The sequence below is a fragment of the Daldinia loculata genome, assembly GCF_022478755.1.
Source record: "Daldinia loculata strain CBS 113971 unplaced genomic scaffold F4817scaffold_46, whole genome shotgun sequence".
NCBI classification, from domain to species: Eukaryota; Fungi; Ascomycota; class Sordariomycetes; order Xylariales; family Hypoxylaceae; genus Daldinia; species Daldinia loculata.
The window spans coordinates 292,141-309,698 of NW_026054900.1; the positions used below are offsets into that span (position 1 = coordinate 292,141).

The 17,558-nt window shown below is 46.5% G+C and overlaps 7 protein-coding genes and 1 non-coding gene across 8 annotated transcripts; 3 read left to right on the plus strand and 5 right to left on the minus strand.

Annotated features, from left to right (window-relative positions):
• Nucleotides 1-1,088: 1,088 nt before the first annotated feature.
• F4817DRAFT_203350 (uncharacterized protein) lies at nt 1,089-1,892 on the minus strand. Its single transcript, XM_049298604.1, has one exon. The coding sequence runs from the start codon at nt 1,688-1,690 to the stop codon at nt 1,208-1,210; it is 483 nt and encodes a 160-aa protein (XP_049156561.1). The 5' UTR covers nt 1,691-1,892; the 3' UTR covers nt 1,089-1,207.
• F4817DRAFT_203467 (uncharacterized protein) lies at nt 1,893-3,270 on the minus strand. Its single transcript, XM_049298606.1, has one exon. It carries the CDS (start codon nt 2,830-2,832, stop codon nt 2,095-2,097), a length of 738 nt encoding a protein of 245 aa, XP_049156562.1. The 5' UTR covers nt 2,833-3,270; the 3' UTR covers nt 1,893-2,094.
• Nucleotides 3,271-4,059: 789 nt separating this feature from the next.
• F4817DRAFT_360558 (beta-ketoacyl synthase) lies at nt 4,060-4,623 on the minus strand (the record flags this gene model as incomplete). Its single annotated transcript, XM_049306294.1, has 2 exons — nt 4,060-4,440; nt 4,504-4,623. The coding sequence occupies 2 exons, from the start codon at nt 4,621-4,623 to the stop codon at nt 4,060-4,062; spliced, it is 501 nt and encodes a 166-aa protein (XP_049156563.1).
• Nucleotides 4,624-4,867: 244 nt separating this feature from the next.
• F4817DRAFT_367303 (thioesterase-like superfamily-domain-containing protein) lies at nt 4,868-6,500 on the plus strand (the record flags this gene model as incomplete). The annotated part of the gene is made up of 2 exons (XM_049307097.1): nt 4,868-4,958; nt 5,728-6,500. 2 exons carry the CDS (start codon nt 4,868-4,870, stop codon nt 6,450-6,452), a joined length of 816 nt encoding a protein of 271 aa, XP_049156564.1. The 3' UTR covers nt 6,453-6,500.
• A 371-nt stretch (nt 6,501-6,871) lies between these two features.
• F4817DRAFT_203480 (uncharacterized protein) lies at nt 6,872-10,400 on the plus strand. Its single transcript, XM_049298607.1, has one exon. It carries the CDS (start codon nt 6,976-6,978, stop codon nt 10,195-10,197), a length of 3,222 nt encoding a protein of 1,073 aa, XP_049156565.1. The 5' UTR covers nt 6,872-6,975; the 3' UTR covers nt 10,198-10,400.
• Nucleotides 10,401-10,603: 203 nt separating this feature from the next.
• F4817DRAFT_318492 (uncharacterized protein) lies at nt 10,604-11,519 on the minus strand (the record flags this gene model as incomplete). The annotated part of the gene is made up of 2 exons (XM_049300918.1): nt 10,604-11,196; nt 11,276-11,519. The coding sequence occupies 2 exons, from the start codon at nt 11,517-11,519 to the stop codon at nt 10,604-10,606; spliced, it is 837 nt and encodes a 278-aa protein (XP_049156566.1).
• A 2,343-nt stretch (nt 11,520-13,862) lies between these two features.
• On the minus strand, nt 13,863-13,934 carry F4817DRAFT_t126. Its single transcript has one exon. It is a non-coding gene; the product is annotated as a tRNA-Thr (tRNA).
• Nucleotides 13,935-15,076: 1,142 nt separating this feature from the next.
• Nucleotides 15,077-16,350, plus strand: F4817DRAFT_203523 (uncharacterized protein). Its single transcript, XM_049298608.1, has one exon. The coding sequence runs from the start codon at nt 15,282-15,284 to the stop codon at nt 16,035-16,037; it is 756 nt and encodes a 251-aa protein (XP_049156567.1). The 5' UTR covers nt 15,077-15,281; the 3' UTR covers nt 16,038-16,350.
• Nucleotides 16,351-17,558: the final 1,208 nt, after the last annotated feature.

Below are 17,558 nucleotides of genomic sequence, written 5' to 3' on the forward strand. Positions count from 1 at the left end.
ACCACTTGCAGCGCCTCCCGACGTCTGAGAATCGTGAATGTCTATCGACGACATGATTTTAGGTTAGTAAAAATATAGCTACTAATGATCATGTCTCATTGCTTATTGAATGCTTATTGAATGTTCGTTCGCGAACCAGTGGAATTGGTGTTATATTCGCGCTCTTTGCAGCTCTATACCCCTATCGGAAGGGAGGGATGCAAGGAGGAAGCTAGCCAATTTCCAATTCGTCCGTGTCGGATTCGGGCTATTTAATGGAGACAAGTTGTTTATTGGAGAAGGCGAATAAGTACTTACAAATTAAGGCGATCTCGAGACAAAGGACAAGTTTGCAAAGAAGCTTCGGGGCGACGAAGAGGCGCAACGTCAGAACGGGTTGGTCGGGTCGTCGAACAGGAACATGAAGGAGAGACTATGGAAGCTGGGGAAGTAAGAAAGAGTTTGGCTGGCGAGTTAAAGATGGTACGAAAGTACGGCGTAGCACTGGCCTAGAGTCCCTAGAGTCCTACCTGATTTATTATTGGTTAGGAGGATCTGAATATGGGGCTCTACTTGCAGGCTGGGAAATTGGGGCCCGTTTTGAGGGATAGTTCGCTAAGGGGGAGTAAATTGAGTAAATTGAGTAAATTTAGAGGCACGGGCCTTTTAGGGATTTGTACCTAGGTACCTAGGTAGGCATTGAAGGCTGCTCTTCCTCCTTATTACTGCTTACCTCATATTCCGTACATGCCTTATTACCTGTATTACCCGCAGCCGAAGCCTTACCTGACGGAGCCTAGCATGATTTATGCCCCTAATGATGAATATGTATATCATACTAAAAAAGTCTTTTGCCCAGCCAAGAAATCCCAAATTTGTCATCTACCTAATCTGTACCTAATCTGTGTAAAACTTCCTCCCGAACTTCCTCCCGGACCATTTTTATTAGCGTCTAATTGGGTCAATTTCGCTATTCGGATGTGCCCGTAAAGGAGAGTCGTTGTACCTCGATCAAAGGCTGCTCAGCGCTATGTCCTCACTACCAGCGCTTCTCTACATCATTTACCAAGAGATTCGCTATGCATTCAGCAGCCTGATCTAACTCCTCTTTCTCAAGAAACGCTTTTCGTTTCTAGTTTTCGTCATCACGCTGCTTAAGACCTATGCCTTCTCAAGAGTTAGGCAAATCCACCTCACCCACGGTCATTCCTGGCTGGACCAGGAGGACTTACTCCTTCACGAGCATCGGATAGGGGAGCTTTGAGTGTGCCATGCCCGTGAAAGTCTTGCTACGCGTAGCTTCCAGCAATTCTTCGAATTTGGTAGATCTGTGACTCAAAAGACGCACGAGAACGAGATTATATAACGGACCGATGACATCCATGTCTTCGACATTGTAGGTCCTTCCGGACTCGGCTACGGCTATGGTGATGTCCTCGCCACCGATCGTATACCGTAGCAGCAGAGCTCGCAGGGCAGCCAGGTAGAATTGGAAGGGAGTGGCCTGGATACGACGGCATATGTGGAAATTTTGTGCCTTCGTGTCTACGCTGATTCTACAACCAGCTCGGATGTTCTGATAAGCTTTCAGAACGGGACGTTCATCCACTTTTGCCAATGTCAGGAGAGGTAGTGAAGGCGGAGTCGTGGCGAACTCTTTTCTCCAGTACTGTAACTCGGCCTCCGCGAACTGTTTTACCTGACGACTCATATGAGGGTATGTATAGTGAAATGTAAGTCACTTCAATAGGATTTGGATCGATGTTGCATCAATAACAAGAGGATGTAAACCTGCCACAAGATAGTTATCTGTTTCTGAGCGAGTGAGTAGGATCAGCCGCAATGTTTCTCCCCGTGCCACATCATATATGTAATCCTTTTGGATAGACATGGCTATCCTTTCTACCTCCTCTTCGCTCTCAATCTCCTGGTGTTCTAGGTGTAGGAGGGTGACCTCCAAGATGTGTTGCAATTGCTTTCCATCTTGGTCGAAGAAGGCCGTCCTCAAGATCTCGTGCTGCTGGCCTAGAGCGCGCACAGCCTTTGTCAGCCTCACGAGATATATTTTCCCTATATTGCGAGCCCAAGCGGTGTGGTTGAGACCAACCCTATCTTCTAGGAAAAGCCCCGAAGGATAAAACCTCGCTTGTGTAACACGGGGAGCGATTTTTGGATAACCGAACCAGAGCTTGTAGCTCTTGGATAATCTTGGACCAAGTCAAGATTTGAGCCAAATCTTTCCTGAGAGAAAGCAGCTGGCCTCTCGATATCTATACCTGAACCATGGGTTGTCTTCTGGCTGTTGGAGGATGCTGCAGAGGTGTCATCTTTTACAGAGGACTTATCCAAGCTCAGAAGCAATCGTGAAGGAATAGTCTCGGTTGCAGCGGTGACTAGTTCACCGACAGTACCGCCATTCATAATTTTGAGAACTGGGGTGTTAACTTCAAGAGTCATCATAAACCAACCGCGAATTTCTATTGCTGTGAGAGAATCGATACCCATGTGGTCGAAGCGCGTAGCACTCAGCTCAGTACTATTCATCCGGACAGCGTCAAATTGGAAATACGAACCAAGCTTACGAGTGAAAGCGTCCCATATAATATTGTAAACTTGTTCGCGGCTCTGTGCCTTTTCAAGCAACGCCTTGACCGGGAAATTGGCTCGATTACTAGTTGTGGCCGGATCGTCTACTTCTTTACAGCCTTGGACCAAGTGACTCATCCGTGGCCATGATTCCCACACAAGCTGGTGTTCTTCTTGCTGGCTGAACTTTGACGGAGACTTCAGTACTTGCACTCCATTCAACCACAACAAGCGGTGCCAGTCTGTCTCTGTCTTCGGGAATGGCATTTATAGGAACGATGGGGATATGCCCCCATGCCGGCCTGGAAGACTCTGTTACTACGGTAGAAGCCCATGCAACGACTTTCGTAAAGCGGTTACGGACCTCTTCCGCGTGTAATTCTGTCATATCCCAAGCCACTTTGCCAAACAAGGACCTAAGGTTGTCTTTCCTACAATAGGCCGTGAATGTAGACGCAATACGGTCAACAATTGACTCAACGTTCGTAAGATACGTCATATCGACAAAGACAGAATAGCCAGGACGTACAAGACGTGCTATATCCCGCTTCGGGGTAGCGGGGTGGATCGTCAACCAGCTGGGATCTTCTATCTCCAAAGCATCAGCATTTGTGGTTATGAAGGTAATTTGCACACCAAGTGTCGCTTGTTCAGCTATGATCGAGGCGAATTCACGGCTAGGATTGTGGACCAGTACTTTATCGTCCTTCGACAAGCCCCTCAAGACAACAGACGCAAGCAAGTGATGGGCTATCAGCCACAAAAGTCGAGCTTCAGAACCCGGCGATATGAGGTATTAAGAGTCGGCCTGCTTTATCGAGCACGAGCTCATTCTCGACAGTAAGCTTCATATTGTCTCGTTGCCACCACTGAGACGCGGCCATGTATCGCAACATAGTCTCTGCAATAACACAATGGTCGATTCTATCAGCGTCTTCGGTATCTAGGAGGAGGTAATCGAGAGTCGGGTTATCGCGCGCCGCACCACGAATGAGGCCTAGCATCATATTCGCATATGGGTTATCGGCAAGCCGGCCCTGAGTGATCCAGATGAGGGTTCCTGCCAGGAGAATTATTTTTTTCAAGGCCCCCCACCCTACACTATTAAGCCGTTTGAAGATTGAAGTGTCTAAATCTGTCAAACTTAGGACGACCGTATTGGACGAAATGTCAATGCTGACAAAATCCAGTAACGAGTGAACGTTTCTAATACTGCTGCAATATGGCCGGAGAACATCTGAGAGCTTGCTGGCAAGCCGAGGAGGAATAATGGTATGACAGGGTTGGCCCAAGTGAATTCGTACACGGCCACTGGCTTTTAATTCGAGCAGGTCAGTACCCTTCCCAGATGTCGCATGATATTTGAAATCCGCTTCGATTGTTTCTTTGTTACGTCTCGCGATATTCGCCAGGGAAAGAATGATCTCTATACTCACATCATCCGGATCAAACACAAGGCCTGAGACGATATTCATATCATGAATCTCAACTAGTTTAGCGGGATTGTCTTCGCAAAGCTTCAGGGCAGTTACATGCCGTATCGATGGTCATGGATGGACCGCGCCAGTCAAAGAAGTAGGAGACCCGGTTAGAGAGCATAGTCCGTGACGTACCAGTAGCATGGTATTTGCCGAGGTTATCATGATCCCGGTACATAATAAGCTCATAATCATTTACCATCTGGCCGGCATATACTGCCGTGTCGGACCCTTTTAGCTTATCAATAGTCTGGCCACCGGCCTCGAGCGCTTCGTAGACGGTCTCGAGGAGCAAGCGGATCTGCGGGTCCAGTACGTTTGCTTCGGCCGGGCTGATTCCAAAGAAGGCAGCGTCGAAGCGCCGATTTTCTCCCTCTGCCGTCAGAAGGTATGCCTCCTTGACGTTGGTATGACCGTGGTCTTGTCCATCTTCTTAGTAATATCCTTTAAGGGCCGGTACCTGGCTTGCCACAAGCCTTGGTTCGCGCAGAAGGGCCCAAAGTTTGGACGATGAAGTGGCATTACCGGGGAACCGACATCCAGAGCCAACAATGGCAATCTCCTGTTCTTCAACAGCCATGGTGAAAGTATTGTTCTCGTTGAGGCGAGTGCGAAAGGTAAAAAGAAGCAGAGTTTATGACATTCTTAAAGACATTCATCTAAGTACAGAGTACAGTATCTATTTCCATTAAACTAAACCTCAGCCTTACTTGCTTCCCAAGCCGAGGACTCGTTGTATTGAACCAATTCTTACCTATGGAGTGGAGTGGCGCTATTCGGACCGTACGGGGTAACACGGCGGTTACGAGCGATGTGAGGTACAAATGCACGAAATACCTAGATATACCCAACTAGATAGGATTCGTGAAGGCAAATTGAAAGACTTCGCATGCTCACCAATATTGCCATCATCGGGTAAGACAATGTGACCATTTGGGGTAAGTATAAGTCACACATGTATAAGGTAGCACATTCTCCTTTAGATAAATCATTATAAGAGACGTTGAAATAAGCTCGCTTGAATTTTTACCTAAAGGTTCTTTAGGTACATAACGAAGTATTACATAAATACATAATTGTCACATGTCACATGTCACATGATATTTAAAGTACCTATACATGCATCTTTACGGAGTACTAGTAAACGCAAAAGAATAAATTAATTGCCTTATTATTCTTGTTCGTCCCTGTGCTTGGTTTAGGTCCTAGGAGTGCTCGGACGGATCTTGCCCTGGGGCCATACTGAAAATTCATCTCAGGAGATTGTGTTTCGACATACGCTATAGGTAATCTTGTAGATACATCCTCTTACCTGCAAGACTTCTAAATCCCCAGTATGCCGCCGACTGTGCAACCCTACCTTTGTGCCACAAAATAGCGATACCGAGGCTCATATGCAGAAGTGGGATATTCAAATAGCATATAAAACTTATGTTTTTGTACTCGATGATTCTACCACATCAGCACATCAACTTCAGAACAGCTTCGGCTTCCCCTTTCTAGCTTTGTTGGACGTCATTCCGGCCTTAGTAGGAGTTTATCAGAGAGTCTCGCCAAGTCCTCAAATAAGGTAGAAGGGACCTACATCCCTTTTTCTGAAGCCATAAAGGTCACGAAATTGGATTCGCACACGTATAAAGTCTATCTTAACGAGGCCTTCTGCCTGGGTAACTACTCTCACAAGCACCATGGATCACTTCGTCTGTCTCGCGATGTACTGTGCTCGCTTATACAACCCACGCGGATTTGCGGAGCTTTGCTGGTATCTCGCTACCGACAGGCTACGAAGGAACGCCCGCCGCAGCGCTTCCTCCCCTGCCGGACTTCAAGGCGCTTAAGACCATCGGCAGCGACGGCGCTTGGGAAGAGTCAAAGGTTCCCGGGCCCTCTAGATTTGTACGCTCGTTGCTGAATTGGCACTTCTACCTTCCTCGCGCAGGCGCTCTAACGCCCGGGGTCTTGGATATGTGGATTCGGCTGGCGAGCGGGGAGTGTATCACGCAGAGCGCCCTGGCGTACGTGGCGGTCTCATTCCCGTTCAACCTACACCTATTCCTTGCAGCACCCGAGCTACGCCAGCTCCTAGAATCGCAGCAGGACCCAGGCGAGACGACAGAAAAGCAAGCCCAGCGAGAGGAGCTACAAGAGAAAAACAAGCAGCGCGCAGCCTTGTTGTTTCCGACAGTGGTGATGAACCTGGAGGCGAAAACGGCTCTGCCGGAGGAGGGCGTTGAGTGGTTAGCCGTGCGGATCACGTCAAAGCAGATCAAGGATGGGAGGTTCGATCTCGATATGCTGATAAGGGATGTGGAGGGAGAGATCGTAGCGTTAAGCCATCATGTTGCAATGATCCTGAGCGTTGAAAGAAATGTTGGCAAACGGAACTTTTCAGGCAAGGCGGTGTTGTGATTCACAACAACTTGTGAAAGCCAACAAACTTGATGTAATATTTCATATCCTTTATGAGGACTTATACATATTCCTTGGCTGGGGAAAGGGACTAGACTATATATGTACCTTATCGCCTATATTAACTACGATGGCGTTATCTTGAATCTTGAAATTAGAGAATAGATAAGAATAGTATGGGATGAAGGTATCTTCTTTAAGCTTCAGCCCTAAATCGCCGGTAATTCGATGTTGATTTAGTAAAGTTTCTAAATACTACCTAAGGCAAGTATAAATCCAGTAGTTACGTAATCCCAATCCCAATCGCAAGTGGAACATTGAAGTACGTAACACAAGCACTTTTCAAGGCAACCCACCTAAATCACGTGACAGCAAAATTTAGCCCGTGCCCCTCGCCTTCGAAAACCCACAGAAAGTGGCACAAATCCAAATTCTTCATCATCAGACATCGCGGTTTTTTTCACCGTCGTCACCCGGTAGCATCAATCTCCCCAATCCCTTTTAATCAAGGAGATTGCCCAAGATGCCGCCGCCACCCCACCAAAAGCCTGAGAATGTTCTCAAGCGGGCGCAAGAGCTCATCGGTGTCAACCAGGCTCCCGCCGCCCTGAACCTTCTCCACGATCATATTACATCCAAACGTTCACGAAATGTCCCCATCGCCTCTTTGGAGCCTGTGATGCTCCTCTTAGTCGAGCTGTCCGTCGAGCAGAAGAAGGGAAAACTCGCCAAAGATGCGCTCTACTCTTATAAGAATATCGCTCAGAACACCAACATCAGCACCATCGAACTTGTACTCAAGAAGTTTATTGAGTTGGCCGCAGAAAAGGTTACAGAGGCACAGAAGAAAGCAGATGAGTTGCAAGAAAGCATCGAAGCCACCGTTACCTCAAGTATCGATGATTTGGAAGCCAGCGAAACCCCCGAGTCCATTCTGTTAGCCACAGTCTCTGGCGAGCAGTCTAGAGACCGCACCGAGCGTGCTGTCGTCACACCATGGCTCAAGTTTCTTTGGGAAGCCTACCGTACCGTCCTCGATATCCTCCGAAACAATGCCAGACTAGAGACTCTCTACCAGAGTACCGCTACCCAAGCTTTCGACTTCTGCCTTAAGTACCAGCGAAAGACGGAGTTCCGACGACTTTGCGAGCTTCTGCGCAACCATGTCCAGACCGCCGCCAAATACTCGAGTCAGATGCATGCCATCAACCTTAACGACCCTGACACACTACAACGACATCTTGAAACTCGCTTTCAGCAGTTAAATGTCGCCGTCGAACTTGAGCTCTGGCAGGAAGCGTTCCGAAGTGTTGAAGATATCCACACTCTTCTCAACCTTAGCAAGCGGCCTCCCAAGAACATTATGATGGCCAACTACTACGAGAAACTCACTCGAATCTTCCTCGTCGGTGAGAACTACCTCTTCCATGCTGCCGCTTGGTCCCGATACTACTCTCTTCTCCGACAATCCGCAGCTCTTGTAGCGACCGGCCAGAGTAAGAAACCCGACAACCCTTCTGCCACAGAGGCCGACCTCCAGAGGGCTGCTTCCTTTGTTGTTCTGTCGGCTCTCTCGATTCCTGTCATCAGCACCTCTCGATCTCGGGGCGCCATGGTGGATTTTGACGAGGCTAAGAAGAACAAGAACTCGCGCCTCACCCATCTACTAGGCATGGCCAGCGCGCCTACTCGTGCCGGCCTGTTCCTCGATGCTCTTTCTAAGTCACTTCTGAAGCGTGCGCGCCCGGAGATCAGGGACCTCTACAACATTCTCGAGGTCGATTTCCACCCTCTATCTATCTGCCAAAAGATTTCTCCCATTTTAACCAAGATCAGCGCTGATTCCGAAATGGAGAAGTACATCTTGCCACTCCAACAAGTCATCTTGACTCGATTGTTTCAGCAATTATCTCAGGTATACGAGTCTGTTGACCTCGCCTTTGTGGAGAGCCTTGCCAAATTTCCGGATCCTTTCCAGATTTCTCGTGGAACTATTGAAAAGTTCATCATGAATGGAAACAAGAAAGGTGATCTCTCAATTCGCATGGACCACGCTACCGGAGTACTTAGCTTCGATAAGGATGTATTCTCTTCCTCGAAGGCTGTTCATGCTGGCTCGGCAGCTGGTTCTGCAGAAAGCCCCGTTGGGTCTGTGCAGCGCCTCCAAAACACTCCTTCGGAGATTGTCCGCTCGCAGTTGACTCGGCTCACGACTACCCTATACACGACTTGCTTCTATGTTGATCCGTCTTACCGACAGCGCCTAGGAGAAGCTCGACAAGCCGCATTGGCCAGAGCCAAGGAGGGCGCTGAGCAGGAGCATCGTGAGATTCTGGCCCGTAAGGAAATTATCCAGAAGCGAAAGGAAGAGGCATCCGAGCTGCAGGCGAAGAGAGAAAAGGAAAAGGCAAGACAGAAGCGACTTCAGGAGCAAGCACTGGCCGAAGCTGAGGAGCGACGGCTGGCTCAAGAACAGAAGGAGCGTGAGGAGAAGCGCCTCAAAGACGAAAGAGACCGTGTCCGCAGGGAGGAACTTAAGAAACAAATCGCCGACCTTAAGATTGGTCCAAATGCTATTGACATTGATATCGAGAACATCGACGATTATGACAGCAACCGTCTTCGTGCCATGAAGCTTGCCCAGCTCGAAAGAGAAAAGAATGATATTAATGAAAGGCTTCGGATCACCGGCAAGCGTATTGACCATCTTGAGCGTGCTTTTAGGAAAGAAGAGGTCAAGAAGCTTCCTGAAGACTATGCTAAGCAGCGAGAGCGCGACTTGGCCGCATACGAGGCCATGAAGGCAGAGACGTTGCAGGAAGCTGAGGAGAAACACAAACAAAGTGTTGAACTAAAGCATCGTCTAACCCGACTCATGCCCTACTATGAGTCGTTCAGGAAGTCTCTGCACGATCGTCGCCGTGATGAGTTCGAGAAGCGTCAACGTGATGCCGAAAGAGAACTGGAGAAGCAGATTACAGCTCGCAAGAAGGAATACCGCGAGCGTAAGCTGCGGGAGAAGCGAGAGCGGGAAGAAAAGGAGAGAGCCCTGCGAGAGGCTGAGGAACGCGCCGAGAAGGAGAAGAAAGAGCAAGAGCAGCGCGCCGAGGCGAAGCGCCAAGAACTAATCAGAATCAAGGAGCAGCGAGACAAGGAGCGTCAAGAAGCTCAAGAGAAACAAGCTCTTCAAGAGAGAATTGCCGAAGAGGCGATGGCCAGAAAACAAGCGGAGAAAGAAAAAGAGCGCACACAATTCAGCAGACGCGAGCCAGTTGCCATGGGTCGTACCGATTCCAACGATCGGCCTTCTGGACCTCCGCGTCTTCCTCTTGTTGGTGTCAAAACGTCTTGGCGTGATCGCGAAGCCACGAAGAATGCTGGCGCCGCCGGTAGCAATGGGCCAAGTCGTACCGGTACTCCCATGGAGCGCACCGATTCTAACGAGCGCCCCGCCGAACGTGAGCGCCCCACAGAGCGTGAGCGCCCTACCGAACGTGAGCGTCCTGCCGAACGTGAGCGTCCTGCCGAGCGCGCGTCTGGGCCTCCCCGATTACCCCTTCAAGGAAAGCAACCCTCCTGGCGTGAGCGCGAGGCTGCCAAGGCAGCCGGTGGTGCCCAGAGTGGATCCAGAGACAGGGACAGTGCGCCCGCGCCGGCTCCCACACAGGCTTCTGGTGAGACTCTGAAGCCTTCCGGTGCTCCTGGAAAGTGGGTACCCCGACGTGTCCGAGAACAGCAAGGTTAGGCATTGGAGGACCGGCGTTACGGAGGTTTGGGTTCAGTATGACAGGTAGCTTGTAGTTTAGATTTACGAAGAAAAATAAACTGCCTTCTAATCTACGAGTGTATGAGAACTCACAGCTACTTGCATGCTCTACTTGCTTACAATAGCTGAAGCGGGTACCAAATCGTTACGCTAGGCATAGGAAGGATAATGTGTGTATATCAAAGACTTTGCCTTATGTACCTTATCCCTGTATATAATAAGGTATTCATCGATGGTTATGATGGGCTTCTAATTAATCCTAAGCGTCTGGCCCCTATCTACCAATTTAGTATTATATATATGCGCTAACCAGGCACGGGTATCTACTATATTCGGAACTTCTCTTTTTTATTTTCATGTTTATCCAATGGGTGGTCATTCGACATCATCTCCAAGACGTAGGCAATATTGGGCTCCCATCATCCGCACGACGTGGGACGGGATCAGCACTCAGCTCGATCGGCTTCTCATGCGTTGCTAGCTCTTTGACGGGATGGAATCCAGACAGCGTATGCTCCGTCGGGAGCTCGTTCACTGGTGCACCCTCCAGTTGTACCTTTTTCTCCGCCTCCAATATGTTGTCTATCCCATCATAGTCTCCTCCGCCCTCTTCTTGTGGGCTGGGACCCGCAGGCTCTTCTCCTTGCTTACGTTTTGGATGGCCTCTACCTAGTCGGAAAGCGTAGAATAGCAGCCCTCCCGTAATCGAGATGCATGCGACACCCACCCCAACGGCTATCCCAGCTATAGCACCCCCGCTTAAACCGCCTCCGCCTGTACTTGAAGGGCTTTGCTGCTCGTTGCTCGGCGGCTCGGTGGCGGCGACCGGTGAGGTCATGCTTGTTGCCGACGTAGTAGGTGATGAGGTTTTACCCCATGTAGCGGTCCAAACTGGCGGGTATCCGCCTCCTGAAAGATCATTGCTAACCTCTTCCCCATTATCGCTACAGTAATTTACAAATTCTGAATGCAACTTGTCTGTACACGATATATTTAGCTCTGCCTCTTGACGCAGATAATCAAGCTGCGGTAATGATATATGATGGTGAGCACATACACGCGAGCTGCTCTGAAGAGTTAGAACATGCCCCCTGGGCACAGGGTAACGAGCCGGGCCCTATATACCGGATATTGCTACACAGACATTCGACATCGTCAGATCCGGTGCAGTTCGAGTTTTTGCTAATTGACGACGCAATACACGGCTGGGCACACTCCGGTAGGTACGTGGTGAGGTTCTGAGAGGCGACGGTCAAGGCGATCAACGCTAGCATAGGGAGAATAGCCCGTAGAGGCGTCATTGTGCTATAATGCCGTTGTTCAAACTGTCTCATTCAGAGACAGCACTTTCGTAACATCAAGGGCTTAAGCAAGGAAACATAAGGTTGGGGAAATTTTCAAAGAGAAAGGGGGCACGAGGCTAACGGGTATAGTTCCCCGGAGGATTTTGTTCAAAAGAGATCTTTGGAGACAACCTTATTTGAATAGTAAATTCATGATCTGATATATTGTGTTTCCTAAGAAGGAAATAGATAGCTCATGCAGCGCTCTGCATGGGGTTTGAGAGGGCACGGCTACGGTCTAGGATATTACTGGACGGTGACTAAAGTTGACGGCTACCGATCCGGTATAGGGGGGCGGAAGGATTGTAATGCAGCACGGGGACTGCGCCGTCTTAGTGCGGTGAATATTCTATTCTCCCTGTCCGAGCCGGGTGGGTATACAAGAGGACTCGGTCCCGGGAACCGTAAAAGGACTACGATGCTGCAACTTTCGAGAATCAAGATTATATCTAGATCTCCAGACGCCATTTTTTCTCGAAAGAGAAGAACATAACCGCCACAAAGCCAAAAAGAAATGGCGGGAGGACGATATCACGTCTTCACTGGCTAGCCTTACATGTCATATGAGATACTATCTATCATATTGCTAAGGTAGCAATGGTGGCTGCAGAGAGGCGGGGTCCGCAGCAAATATTATTTCATGATGCGGTAGTGGAAAGGCTGCAGGTTAAGGTAGCAGTCGAAGATATTTGCTTTTCTTGGCACATGGTCAGCTTGGAGCATCGGTCCCGGGCGAAGGCTAGGCTACGAACGAAACATTCAGGTCTTTTATTTATATGGTATTGCCTCTCTGAAAACCACTTAGACGGCACCGAGGACTCGATGCTACTTTGCTAATACTATGGTAAATGTGGTGAATATATTATTCAGCCTGTCGCTTGAAGGGAAGTTCAGGACTGGGTTGGCGAAGTCCCTGTCTCGCCTATTTTCTAGAAGCGGGAGGCTATGCTTCAAAGTAACGTGAGTATGAGAGCCTCATGCAATAATAAAAACGTTACACGTGTATTTTAGTAAGTAAATTGGTGTCACCTTAGCACTTATATATGTAAGGAGAACCTCTAATCTTGGTCAACTCCTCAAGACCAAGGTCAAGGCTAGTAAGGCTCTGCTGCGGTTATTAGTATTCTGGTCCCCAGGTTGAATGTGCACAGAATATTCCACTTCTATATATACGTGTAATAGAAGATTGCATAATCCGTATATGTATTGCACTTGTAATATATTCCCAATCAGATTTTACCAAGAGTTAGGATTTTGGTGTCTATTAAATAAGAGGAAATTATTCCATCCTGACTCAAATTCGAGAAAGCAGCAACTAGACCTACCTCCCTTCTTAACAATCGAAGTGCAAATCGTCATTTCTGAATCGAATGACACATAAACTGAGATAGATGGCCTGATACCCAGGCTATGAGTATGATTTCCGGATTTCTTAAGACTGTCTATGGGAATACCCCTATGTAGTTTATCGCTTAAGGACTATCCATAGATGGATAAAACTATCACAGCTCAAAGAAAGACTCTCAAGATGGAGGAGAACAGAGGAACGGCGTAGAGATGATCTAGTTACCTGGGTTCCAGATCAGTGACGGGGACATCGTGAAGAATGAATTAGGCAAAGGCTTGCAAGGGCATCATGGTCGCTTAGTGTGAGCGTAGCAGCCAAAGCCTCGCCTTGTGAGACACATATTAAGAACTATGAACTTATGATATGTCTTCGTAAAGAAGCACATTCGAACAGGGCTCAAACTAGGTGTTAGGTATTAGACTTATGTTCAAGAGTCTCGCCCTGAGTAAGTCTTGTTACTCACGCTAGCCATAAATCTCCGACGTCCTCTATCCCGTATGTGGAAGCTTCTATATGTGCCGGTTTGTAGAAAGCTATCTGCAATAGTATTTTATTTAAATGTGCTAGTGTAACTTCACGTCTCATCACAAGCTTATTGGATGTTGTTGATGGAAGAGTAGCATGTAATTTAGTTGAAATATGGTACACTTTTATCTCGAAAGGATGTCATAGAAAGTACGCTTCCATAATAAGTATGATGGTATGGCAGCATGACATGTCCTGTATCAACTGGCGGAAAAGGGGTAAGTTTAGGTACCTAAAACTATGAACAATGCATCTACGCGAGTTTTGCTTGTAAAGAATACAAGCAGCAAAAAGTCAACTTAAAAACTCAGTGGAACAGCCTCCACTTGTAACCCTAACTTGGCGAGTTTATCACCAAAAAATAATCAGTAACTTCCTAGTGCTGTGACTAGGTCGTGACCAAGCATGGACTGAACAGGTTCTTTCACTGCCTCCACCCCGGATCGAACGAGGGATCTTTGCATTACAAGTGCAACGCGTTACCACTGCGCCATAGAGGCCGATGAGTGCTTAGGCCGGGTGCAATGCGTTATAAGCGAAAGACAAAGACGAAGCGCAAAAAGCGCACGCCTTTTAGAAATGGGGGGGGTTTTTTTTTTATAAGTTGTAATGCGCTCGCTTACTTGACGGAATTCTTATAATATCGAATAAAATATGGGCCAATTACCTAATTATGAATGAAGATGGTTGTTTCCTTCCATGATGGTTACGCGACATCGCGATTGCCTTAGTCATCGTCTCGATTTATTACTTGGGTAGATACTCGGCCCGTTGCAACTTCCAGGAGCCCAAACTTCTCCCTAAAAACTACATGTGCAATGTTGCCCAAGATGGTCTATGGTCTCGTTACTTAATACATTAACCATGAAGTATATATATCATCGATATACTATTGGCTCTGTTAGATCAAGCACATGTCTTTTGAGAGATCAGGGCCAGTAGAAAATGCTTGATACAACTGCTTGTTGCAACTAGACCACGTGGAAACCCTCAGCGCGGTCGAAAGGGGTTATAGGGCCTAGAAGCTGTTTGTGTTAATACGAACTTTACTGCCCAATTCAGGGCGCCATGTCCTTCTGGTTCAAACTATATCCTACTTATTTCGGGTTCCTATGGGGACTACATAGGAATTGTCTTCCTACCATACGGCCGACTTTCACCTAAGGAGATGCAACAAGGCTACTTAGGAAAAAGTTCGGGGTTCACGGAGCCAGCATCTCGCCGAAGAGGGCCTATCCCAACTTTCCGGGCGTCATCTGCGGGGAACAGGTCAAATGTCACTTAAAAGTGAGGCTTATGTATCGCATTACCTCGATAAGAGCCCCAGCCAGTTGCGACTACAGCGAGATCTGTGTATGGCCCTTCAATAGGCGCAATGTTAGAGGAGGTGAGCCATTTTGCGGAGGGCCAAGTTGGAATTGCGCCTATTTTACCAGGGGCCGCGTGATATTGTTGATCAATCTGCCTGTCCGCTCCTCACCTTCTCTAGCCAATCTGATGACGGCGCTGGGACGCACTGGGAGAAAGTCTCATGCAGGACTGCGTTGTTCTGCTGCAGGCTGCAAGTAGACAACAACGAGAGACCAATAAGACCAATATGGAGTTACGCCAAGATTATACACATTATCTATGAGCTCTGTAAGCCCGTTTGCCATCTAGCATTATCGTTCAAAGGAGGCTAGGCTCGACGTACAACTCTCTGACATTATTTAGAGGCCGCGTTCCGCTCCTAGATGGGTTCACTAAGGGCAAGCAGATCAACGGCCGGTCCTACCCGATCTTAGAACTGATCATCCCTATCTTCTACTTCGGATTGGATAACCTATAGGCCTACCAGCACCGAGAAGATGGCGGAAGTCTATTGCACATGTGTGATTGCCTACATGGAGGGGAGGAGGCCGCCTCCTAGAAGCGAGCTGAGTTCGACTTTGGAAGCACTTGATAAACGCGCTCGACAACTCGAAGCCACATCCCAGGTCACACCACCTCCACCGTTTCTTGAAACAACGTGGGACTCACTTACATGGCGTGTGTGCCGTCTGTCACGTTTACTGCCGCCTGCTAAGACGCTCAAGAAGGCACCACCTTTGGGAAATGCCGCCTCTTTGTCTCTCTTGAAGGGTGCCATCTCGACCATCGGCGTCCAGAACCAGATCCCCTGGTCCGTGGACGATGATTTGGAAGAAAAAGAATATATAAAGTTAGCTGCGCAATGGCTCTACTTCTACGCGGGCCAACGCAATGTTGAGATTAGGCACCCTTCGTTCAAATTCGAGGACGTTTGTTCCCTAGCGCTGGATCTATCTCTCGAGGCTGAATCTGGGTGGGCTTGGAATAGGCGACCAATACCTCCCCCTGGCCTCATGGTACCTCCGATGGTCAGCACGCAAAGAGCAAGATGCTGTGGCTGCTGCTCCTGTAGTTGCCATAGGAACTCAAGATCGCGACGCGATTCGAGCGTGAGCTCGGACGGGAGTTCACATAGGAGTTCGCATCGCGGAAGATGGCCGGTCGTGGGATGGTTCAAAAAACTAGCCTTCTGGCGTAGGAGACGCATTGCGGATGATTCTTCGTCATCATCGAGCACAATTGTGGACGACTAAAGGAATGGCCCCCTGATAGAGAGCGAATTGTTTCTCCATAAAACTTCATGTACCAAACATATCCTTGAGTTCATGTATTTACATTAGTGGTACGAAAAGGTAGCCCGGAGTAAAATCAAGTGTGTGTTATTGGCAAAGATAAACCTCTATCTAGATCAAGGACTCAAACATACGTGAAAACTGTACGACGATAATTTCTAGCGTATGAATGTCTTACTGATGGAACAGCTGGTGGCTGAGTGACGCGCTTCTTTGTGTTCTGGACGAATGAAGGTAAGTCTTATCTCAGGTGACCTCAGACCAGAATTTCGATTTTTAGTTCGGGGGGATGTACCCCCTACAGCCACACTATTCCCTAACTAATCACAACCTGTATAACCCCCTTAAAAAAAATCGAAACTTTGGTTTGAGGTTATTTTAGACACGTCTTTCCTAAAAAATCGTCTTGCGGGAAATAATATTAACATTATTTAATTAATAAAATTATTAAAAATAATAACGTTAACGCGTTATTATAATAAGTAATTATTAATTATATAATTGTATTAACTTTATTATTAAATTTATTAATTAAATTTACGTATTTTAAATCTTTTAAAGTATTAAAAGTGGTTATAACGGTTATAATTAATTATAACATTAATTGTAATAATAGCTATAATATCGGTTATAATAATAGCCGTAATATATAATATATAATAAAATTATACGAATATAAAAAAAGCGAAAAGGATTAAGTAATAATATTATTATTTTTAAATATAAAATAAATTATTTTATATGTGATTATGGTTATAATTGTAAGTGTTATTATAAGTAATTATATTTTAATATATTTTTAAACGTTAAAATTTATAATATTATAACGTAATGTTATATGGATATAAAAAAAAGCGAAAAACTTTAAGTTATTATATTAAAATTAAAATATAATACGTTTTATTTTATTTATATATATTATTAGTTATGGTAGTAATAATAGTATTATTATTATAAGTTAATTTTAATATTTAAAGCTAAAATATAATAACGTAACGTTATATAAATATGTAAAAAGTTTAAGCAAATAAATATAATATATTATTAATTTTAAGTTATTTAAATTAAAACTATTTTATACGTTATTATATTATATTAAATTATTGTAAATATAATATTTAAATTTTATTACCAAAATTTTTATTGCAATAAACGTTTGGGCCTAAGCTAGCCTTAAACCACGTTTCGTAAAATAGCATGCCCGTGACTTACAGATATAAACATACGGGCCATGCGTTAGGTGGCGCAAGCGGGCGCAGCCCGCGCCTTTACGAAATGTGGTCTGAGTTTACTGAGATAAGGTAAGTCCTAAAGATGCGGATCTTGAGACATGGCAGTTTCCCGCTAATAATTAAGCAAGGTAACGGCACGGAGAAATATATTATAACGGCAAAAGGTAGTTTTAAGAAACGGTTATTAGATGTAAAAATCATTTTATATTTAAAAATTATTTTTTAATAAATAATTATTATTAGTTAAAAA